At 45.7% G+C, this 10,000-nt stretch overlaps 2 protein-coding genes across 10 annotated transcripts in view; both read left to right on the top strand.

Annotated features, from left to right (window-relative positions):
- The window catches only part of sik3 (SIK family kinase 3), a 42,514-nt gene extending 35,540 nt beyond the window's left edge, over positions 1-6,974 (top strand). For 4 of the 6 annotated variants that reach the window (XR_012390424.1, XM_073922830.1, XM_073922828.1 and 1 more), the window contains 5 exons: positions 1,849-2,534; positions 2,685-2,824; positions 3,068-3,197; positions 3,328-3,458; positions 5,774-6,974. Coding sequence is in view for 4 of the 6 variants with exons in the window: in XM_073922830.1 (XP_073778931.1) it covers positions 1,849-2,534; positions 2,685-2,824; positions 3,068-3,197; positions 3,328-3,449 (1,078 nt within the window). In the remaining 2 variants the exon portion in view is untranslated. 6 annotated transcript variants of the gene reach the window in all.
- A 2,387-nt stretch (positions 6,975-9,361) lies between these two features.
- The window catches only part of tmem25 (transmembrane protein 25), an 8,725-nt gene continuing 8,086 nt past the window's right edge, over positions 9,362-10,000 (top strand). For 2 of the 4 annotated variants that reach the window (XM_073924184.1, XM_073924185.1), the window contains exons 1-2: positions 9,430-9,532; positions 9,880-9,937. In XM_073924184.1, the coding sequence (XP_073780285.1) occupies positions 9,886-9,937 (52 nt within the window). In that variant the 5' untranslated portion in view covers positions 9,430-9,532; positions 9,880-9,885. Of the gene's footprint in view, positions 9,533-9,879; positions 9,938-10,000 lie in introns of all 4 variants that reach the window. The other 2 variants (XM_073924183.1, XM_073924182.1) reach the window with 2 other exon arrangements.

The following is a 10,000-nucleotide window of genomic DNA, read 5'->3' on the forward strand; positions in this document are numbered from 1 at the left end:
TAATAATTTGACTATTCGCGCATCAATAATTTCATTTTACTCGCGCATCACTAATTTGACTATTCGCGCATTAATAATTTCATTCTAGCGCATCACTAATTTGACATTTTGCGCATTAATAATTTGACTATTCGCGCATCAATAATTTCATTTTACTCGCGCATCACTAATTTGACTATTCGCATATGAATAATTTGACATTTCACGGATCAATAGTTTGATTCTACTTGCGCATTACTAATTTGACTATTTACACGTCACAAATTAGTTATTTGCGCATTAATAAATTAATTCTACTCGTGCATCACAAATTTGACTACTAGCACATCAATAATTCAACTATTTGCACATCACTAATTTGACTATTTGCGCATCACAAATTTAAATGTTTGCGTATTAATAATTTAACTTTTTGTTTATCAATAATTAGATTCTATTCGTTCAACAATAATTTGACTATCCGTGCATCAATAATTTTATTCTATTAGCGCATCACTAATGTGACTATGCGCATCACTAATTTGACTATTTGCATATTAATAATTCAACTCTACTCGCACATCACTAATTTGATTCTACATGTGCGTCAATAATTTAACTGTTTGTTCATCAATAATTTGATTGTATTCGTTAATCACTAATTTGACTTTGCGCATCAATAATTCGACTATTTGTGCATCGATAATTTGACAATTTGCGTATTAATAATTAAACTCTATTAGCGCATCACTAATTTGACTATGCGAATCAATAATTCAACTATTCTCGCATCACTAATATGACTATTTGCGCATAGATAATTTGACTATTTGTGCATCAATAATTCAACTTCGCGCATCACTAATATGACTATTTGCGCATCGATAATTTGACAATTTGCGTAATAATAATTAAACTCTATTAGCGCATCACTAATTTGACTATGCGCATCTATAATTCAACTATTCTCGCATCACTAATATGACTATTTGCGCATAGATAATTTGACTATTTGCGCATCAATAATTCAACTATTCTCGCATCACTAATATGACTATTTGTGCATAGATAATTTGACTATTTTCGCATCAATAATTCGCCTCTTTTTGCTCACTAATACTACCAACTGCTACATTCCTAATTTGCCTCTATTCGCACATCTATATTTTGCCTCTATTCACATATCGATTATTACATTTTTCGCGCATCGTTAAATTTGCGCTGATAATTCGACTATTTGCGCATCAATAATGTGCCTCTATTTACGCTGCCATTATTAGCATGTTTGTGTTCGCTTTATATTAATATACTCTTGTGAAAACTTAGTTCTGCATTTGGCGTAAACATCGTAACACCAAAACCCGGTGATTGCCCCTCCTGCAGTGTCCGCTTCCTCAGCTGTTAGTGTAGTTTCAGCCCTGTGTCCTGCTCTTAGTTCTGCTCTTAGCTTTCAGCTTATTCAGTCTTATTATTCTAGCTTACTATTCTTTCGTTATATTTAGTTGTGCTTGTGCTGTTTTAGGTATTTCAGTCCGCTGTATTTTTGAGTCTGGTTTATTTATTGAAGAGGACTTCATTTTATTAATAAATAAAATAAACAATATCTGGCAACCGAAGACATGAAAGCTCAGAGTCACGTTAAACACACGGCCTGTGACCCCCTGACTGCTCGTGGTCTAGTGTTGAGTGAACACGGTGTGCTGGATATTGTCAGAGTTATTGATGAGGGATGCTCACTGTCTTCATCATGGGCATAAAATAAACAGATTGGGGGTGGAGTCAGATTAGACCAGACTCCTCCCACCTGCTAATGATAATACAGTGGGTGTGTTTCCATCTGTGTGAGTAATGTGTGTGTGTGTGTTACAGTCGCAGTTTGAGCCGCTTCCACACGTCAGCGTATGAGCAGTTGACTGCGCAGCTGTTGGGCGAGAGCGTGATGGGCTCCTATAACCCGTACCTGCAGGGGGCGTCTCTGAAGGTGCCGGGGCTGGAGGGGTACGGGCTGAGTTACGGCGGTCCATCCGCACTGCAGCAGGCGCTCCTGTCGCCCACGCCGCTGGAGTACCGCCCCCCGCCGCAGGTCACGCCCACGCTGCAGGGTCTGCTGTCGCCGCGACACTCACTGACAGGTCACGCCGACCCCCGCCTGCCCCCACAGGAGCTCGCCGCGCTGCTGAAACGCCACAGCCGCCCGGCCCCGCCCACTGCCCCGCCCACCATCCCACAGGACTACGGAGAGATGCTGCTGCTCCAGCAACTGGGCCAGGCCGCAGAGAGCTTAGACTCCGCCCCTCCACAAGCCACGCCCACGCAGCACTACCACCACCTGCTACAGATCAGGACCCCGCCCGAGTGCCCCGCCCCATCCCTCCCCCACTCCGAGAGCATGGAGGAGGACGAGATGCCGGCCTATCACGAGGGCCTGCTGGCCAAAGCCGCCGCCCCCTGCACTGAGGCCCACGAGCTGCTGGCTCCGCCCCTCGGCAGCACCCCGCCTTACTCCTCCCCCACGCATAGACACGCCTACCTGCGCAGCGCCACGGCAACCAGAGGTGAGGCATTCATCAGTGCTTTAACATCTCTCACACACACACAGCAGAGTTCTGCAGACATGCTGCGCACACACACACACACACACACACACACACACACACACACACTAACACGAGAGAGTACTGAGTGTGTGTGTGTGTGTGTTTCAGAGTCGTGTGCTGACGCTGCAGACGCAGGCATGGAGAGCGATCATAACGGCTACGGCTCACGCTCAGCACAGAGCGACTCCTACAGGCCACGCGGAGCATTACAGCGACACCACACCATCCAGACCTGCGACGACGCATATGTACGGCTGTGTGTGTGTGTGTGTGTGTGTGTGTGTGTGTGTGTGTGTGCATATCTGTATGTATGTGTGCGTGCGTGTGATTGCATGTGTGTGCATCTGTATGTGTATGTGGTTGTACGTGTGTGTGTGTGTCTGTGTGTGCGTCTCTTTGTGTGTGTGTGTCTCTGTGTGTGATGTTTGTGTGTGTGTGTGTGTGTGTGTGTGTGTAACCAGCGCTGACCTCTTGACCTAATCCTCTTACAGGAGCAGGTGGAGCCGATGTCTGGAATGAGCTTATTGGCTGGGAAAGCATTAAGCTCCGCCCGCATGTCAGACATCCTCAGCCAATCGTCTCTGACAGGAAGCCAGCAGCTGCAGCAGAGGGAGGGGCCAGGTGGGGCAGTGTGTGTGTGTGTGTGTGTGTTTACTCTGTATTACATCATTACTCATCTCTCTCTCTCTCTCTCTCTCTCTCTCTCTCTCTGTGTGTGTGTGTGTGTGTGTGTGTGTGTGTGTGTGTGCAGCGTGTGATGTGGACGCAGATGTCCACTCCTCCTCCTGTTATCCGTCCTCCTGCACCACTGATATGCTGCTAAGCTACAAAACGCCTGATCTGCAGTACAGCGTGGAGCAGGCCGGGGTCTAACGAACACAGGTAACAGACACACACACACACACACACATACACACACACACACATACACATACACACACACATACACACACACACACACACGAACATGTTTACTACAGTAACCAAGGTAAACTCCTTCAGGTGTGGGTGTGCCCCCTGCTGGTGTGTGTGTGTGTGTGTGTGTGTGTGTGTGTGTGTGTGTGTCATGGGCTCTGTCTGATGATGTGTTCAGTGAGTGATGCTCTCTGGCGCCCCCTGCTGCTGCCCTTCAGCCTCATTATTACCAGTCATCAGCAGCTGGAGAGCAGTCCACTACTGTGCAGCAGGGGTGTCCAAACTCAGTCAGCTTTAATGCTGTGTACGGGTCACCTTTATCAGGCTTGCGTTTATGTGGTGTACGACATAAAGTTTCAGTCGACGTCATGCTCGCTCTAAATGTCTACAGTAAAGCTGTACGGGTCGTTCACATATCATAATGAGCAGCACTCCTCACAGAACAGCTGCTTCACACACATCAATACCTGTTTATAAATGTTCATTACTAACCTTCCTATGAACATGATTTGATTATAACTGCAGATCAATGACAGTGTGAAATAGGCTACTGTAACGTCTGTAATTATGTAAAATAAATATATAAATGCACATATATGAACACATACAGCACTTACAGTGTCCGATATATTATTAATTACAGAAACACTACACACAGCAGACATTTAGTGCTTATTCGAGTTAAAACACACGCAATATAGCCCACAGTCAGCGCAGACCTCTCATCTGTGTGTGTAATCTTCAGCAGCACATGTCAGCTCTGTTACAGAGTCATTCTGTCATTCCCAGTTCATAATAACCCAAAAGGTGAAGATAATCCCGGCAGTGTGTTCATGATTCAGGTTGCTGAAACACTTTTACTCCTGTGTTTTGACGGCTTCTCTTTTTTTCCGCGTTTCACTCCCGCTTCACTCTCGCGCTTGTCCTTTTCTTTCTGACTGGATCAGATGATGGAGACACTTCAATAATCACACACACGTTATTATCAGCAGCTCAAGAAGTTCGTTATATCAAATATAGACACGATCGTGAGCTCCCGGAAGAAAGCGAATACCGCTCGCACTTTTAGACGGACTCGTAAAGCAGCAACAGCACACGGCAGATTTTTCCTCTAGGATTCAAATCTGTTCATCAACACGACGACACGGTTTGTTTGAGCCCGGGTCATCCATGGCTGGTTATTATATGCATATAGTATATCTCTGTAACCAATCAGCATTCAGCTGCACGTGTAACTCCACCTTTTGGGACCCTTTCGAAAGGGTGCTGAAAAAGTGGTACGGCGTGACGCAGCTTCAAATATTAGTTTCAAACCGGAAGTATGAATTTGCTCAAAATAACACAAATCAACCGATTTTCAGTCGTTAACTCAATATATGTGTCACAGATGTGACTGTCAACAGCTCAGCACGTGTGTTCTGCTGTTTCCTGACCCTTTAGAAGTCTCCATAGTCGTCTTAACAACACAAACCATGCTGTCACCTGCAGGGAAACCCCGCCTCTGCTTTAATCTGATTGGAGAATGAAAGAGGCGACTGACGTAACACTTTTTCCGCTCGAGCACACAGGGCGCAACCGCGAAACGAGAGGCGCGCGGGCGGATAAGCAGTGCGCAGTACTGGCGGTACAGTACACTGGCGGCCGAGTAAACCAGTCAGGAGAACCTCTCAACACCGGAGACACTCGCTGTGATCAGCCCCTGATGCAGACACACTGAAGAAATGTAGAACACAGTGTTGTTTAATCCTTTACCTGACACCATTGATCAGTTACACACACACACACACACACACACCCTATCAGTTAACAGATAATCGGCTAATATGAGCAGAACTGACCCGTCCTGAACCAGTCAGTGGAAACCGGCCATAAGATGTGTGTGTGTGTTTTACCCTGTTAGCAGTGTGTGTGTGCTTCTCTCTCCTCAGGGGTGTGTTTCAGATGAAGTGTGTGCGTGTTTTGCCCAGTTAACAGCGTTGTGTGTGTGTGTGTGTGTGTGTGTGTGTGTGTGTGTGTGTGTGTGTGTGTGTGTGTGTGTGTGTGTGTGTGTATGTATGTATGTGTGTGTGTGTATGTATGTATGTGTGTGTATGTGTGTGTGTGTATATACGCAGTTAACAGCGGTGTGTGTGTGTATATGTGTGTGTGTATATGTACGCAGTTAACAGCGGTGTGTGTGTGTGTATATACGCAGTTAACAGCGGTGTGTGTGTGTATATGTGTGTGTGTATATGTACGCAGTTAACAGCGGTGTGTGTGTGTGTGTGTTTCTCTCTCCTCAGGGGTGTGTTTGCTGTATAAAGCTCATAACCGTCTGCTGTGTTGTGCTGTCATGCCAAATCCTCATCGTCTGTCTGTCGGGGTGCCGTGGGCGTGGCCAGCACTGGGGGGCGGAGCACTCGGCTTCCTCTTCGATGCCATTGGCCGTGTTGACCTGGGAGCTTCTCTGATTGGCTGGGGCGATTCCGTCTGTCAGCTGCAGCCCAATAATCATCCGCCCCGCCCCCACCTGAACACGCCCCCCTTACCGTTGCCATAGCAGCGCTCCCGTGCACTCCGATGTACAAGGCAAACACAGAGTCTTATGTAAACACACACACACACACTCACACGCACACACACAGGAAGAGACGTCATTACCAAACGCCACAAACCCAAAGTATTGGAGGTGAAGCGGGATGATCATTCCGGCCGGCGGACGCGCCCCGCTCGCGCTCTCTCCACCTCTGCTTTATTTCAACACGTCTGTACGGCTGATGTTCTGTAGAGTTCTGATCATTACTGTTCTGTTCTGTCAGAGACGCTCATGACTTTAATAATGATGATGATGATGATGATTATTGAAGCGGTCTGTGTTGCGGCGGGAGAGGCGCGGGCGGCGTGCGGCTCTCACACACTCATCCTGCACTTCTGCTGTCCCTCACTCTTTACTGATGTTGCTTATTTTGCTTTCCTTCCTGTTTCTCCTTCATTCCATCCCTGCGTCTGTCTGTCCGTCTGTGTGTGTGTGTGTGTGTGTGTGTGTGTGTGTGTGTGTGTGTGTGTGTGTGTGTGTGTGTGTGTGTTGCTCACGGATGCCCACGAGCTTCGTTTCTGTTTCAAAGCTTTATTTTTGTGGATGTTGTGTTGCAGAAGCTGTTCATTTAGCTGTTATCTTCAGTGTGTGTGTGTGTGTGTGTGTGTGTGTGTGTGTGTGTGTGTGTGTGTGTGTGTGAGCGGACGGACAGACAGACAGACGCGCCGCGCTCCGTCTGCAGTCTGATCAAAGCCAGACGTCGCGTGTCTGACCACACCCCCCCTGATGAAGAGCCAATCACCATCCTCATCTCCGTCTGTCAATCATGTCTAGCCCCTCCCCCTCTTCTTCTGTTTATTTTTGGCTTTGTTTTTGGGAAAATACTAAAAAGTGCAACAACAATGGTTCAAAGAATTCCAAACGAACAGAGAAATAATAAATATATATAAATAAAGAAATGAATATGACTGGCGTGTGTGTGTGCCGCGTGTGTTCTTGAGGAGCAGGACTGAGCGATCGCTCCATTAGTGAAATACCGCTGTGTAAACATTCAGGATGCGCAGTGCGGTTGCAGAGAAACACCGGGAGCGCTAGCATTTACAGCGAGGGAATGACATGTGATGCGGTACAGAGTCTGTTACATCACATATTACATACATATTATTGACATAACGACATCGCCCAGTGATAGGCTCAGTGATTCTGCAATATTAACGGTAAAGTGAGCGGCGTTCATCTGACAGCTCCATCTGTGACAGCCCCATCCCAATGGATACTGGAGAAGAGGAAATGGACGAGCGGCCAGCCCCAAACACACAGCCGTCTCACTCACACTCCACTGCTTTACAGGACAGCAGGTAAAGGTCTACAAGTCTCTGGATGTCTGCAGTGTAGTGTGTGTGTTCATGTGCAGGACATAATGCTCCATGATGAGCACATTCAACACTGTAGAGCTCAACACCGAGGTTCTGCCTGTACCTGTATGGCGTCATGAGTGATGAAGGTTGGTAATTCCCCTATAGCCGCCTTTCTGCTGTGCAGGACATTCGGAGACCACTGCTCAAATACGCCCCCTGAGTGTTCAGTGTTGTCGGGCATCATGGTGATGGTCACGGTGTCCGAAATAAAGGAGGTCAAAAGCAAGAGCCCTTATTCTCCGTCCGTTCATCATGTTTGAATGAATGAACACTGGAAACTCAGACCGCTAAAACTTTAGGAGGGATTGTGGAGAACACATGAAAAATAATGTCCTTTTATTACTCATTCATGAATTTAATTTACTTTAATATAGACTTTATACTGACTCCGAAAATAAGGAAAAACGTTTCTCATCTCGCGTGTTCGCATGTCCTTAGACAACACTGGAATACGGCACATCTGGTCGGCCGGCGCACACGTCTAGTTGCAGGAGATCAAATACTTTAAAGGATCCGCAGCTCAATTCGGATCTGAACTTTCCGCATACGGAGATGATCAGAACTCCCGGACGACATTGGAAATGAAGGACTTGGTCTGTCGCTTGTCGTGTGCAGTGGAAAGGTGGCTTCATTGATCTGAACTGAATCAACACTTAACGGTGTAATCGGTCTGGACGTCTGTTAGCTTCATATCTGACCGTTTCACAATATTAATCGCATTATTACCAGTTTATTACTGTGAAAGCTGATTTTACTCAGTCTGAAGGAGATATGTGAACTTTATATTCACACTCGTGCAGAGATATAAGCCGAAACAGTGCAGATTCACTGATATTGCTGATGTCCGCCTTCATCTGAGGAGTCTGGAGTTCAGCTGATCCTCCGATCTTTAGCTCAGTGTTTAGGATATTGATCATGATCTCCTATATGACTTTATATCTCGGCTCATCTTGGAAATGTCATGTGAGTGGTGTAATAGCCGCAGTTTGAAGTTTATTTGTAGAATTAACTGGTGAACTGAGGGTGTTTTTCGGTGTTTGTGTTGTTGTTTTTTTCCCTGACAGCGAGTTCTGTGAGCAGCTGATCACGCCTGAATGCCAATCTGCACTGCAGAGGTTCAGCAGACCTGACGGGTCGAGCGCAGATCTGCCGGGTATCGAGCGTTTGGTCGCAAGAGCATCAGTAACACAAACAAACACACACACTCACACAAACACACACACACACACACACACACACACACCGTGTTTTCCTCCATGTTTTTATAGCGGTGGTGAATCACGGCGAGCATCGGTTCCAGCTCTTTTAAAAGACCCGAATCATTTAGTTCAACTCAGCGAAAAGAGTCGACTCCCTGTTCCCGAACGGCTCTTTTCAAGCTTCTGGATCACAGAACTCAAAGTCATAACTGTAAATGTTTTGACCTGTAATTGTGTGTGTAAAATATTGTTTAACATCACAAACACTGTATATAGGGGTTACCTGTTCTTTTAAATTCAGTAATTATATTTTTGAATTTTTTTTCTAGCACTTTTACATTTGAGCGAATTAAAACTAGAGATTTTGCATGGCAGCGAGCAGAAATGCTTTTAATTTCATGTTCCATTATATGTTCCTGTCTTGCTTGTTCATCTGTGTAAAGTGGCCTGTTTATATTATTATTAATATTATTATATCTTTATATTATTAATCAGTATAGAAATACAGTTGAATTGATTTCCTACTATATATATATATATCTGCTGCTTGTTCAAACTACTAAAACGTTTTTTTTCTTTGGTTCAACTTAATTATTTTATGTTCAGTCCACTTAAATTAGTAGAAGATAATAAGCTGACTTAATTCCTTCATGTTGACCCAACACAAATGGATTATGGGTAACCCAGCATGTTTAGAGTGAGTGGTTCACTCAAAGGAGCCGACATACTGAACTGATTCGCTTGGATCGGCAGAAGGAATCGACTCATTGAGCTGACTTCCAATGTTTACTCAAAGGAGTCGACTCAGAGCCGATTCTCATCCATCACCTAAAGCAGCTGACTCGGTCTCCAGCGCATCGGTGTGTGCTGTATCTGAATGGATCCTCAAGCGGACATCAGCACCCAGAGGTAAACACTCACTGTTTATGTGTGTGTGTGTGTGTGTGTGTGTGTGTGTGTGTGTAAGAGAGAGAGATGTCCATCATTTGTACAGTGTGTGTGTGTGTGTGTTGCAGCTGACAGATGCAGATTCTGCTTGTCAACACCGCGCTATAGTGTTTACTGTGTGTGTGTGTGTGTGTATGTGTGTGTGTGTGTGTGTGTGTGTATGTGTGTGTGTTTACTGCTGTTGATCAGATCAATCACTTATTTTTCAGTCTCTCGCTCTGAATGACACACTTCAGATACACGCATCAGTACTGCTGACTGTGTGTGCGTGTGTGTGTGTGTGTGTGTGTGTGTGTGTGTGTGTGCAGGTGACCATGATGCATCTCTCAGCTTTACTGTTTTACATCATGACCTGGGCCTGCACAGGTAAGAACACATGCACACACACACACACACACACACACACACACACACTATCTCACACACTAC

The sequence above is a fragment of the Danio rerio genome, chromosome 15 (assembly GCF_049306965.1).
Source record: "Danio rerio strain Tuebingen ecotype United States chromosome 15, GRCz12tu, whole genome shotgun sequence".
Classification (NCBI taxonomy): domain Eukaryota; kingdom Metazoa; phylum Chordata; class Actinopteri; order Cypriniformes; family Danionidae; genus Danio; species Danio rerio.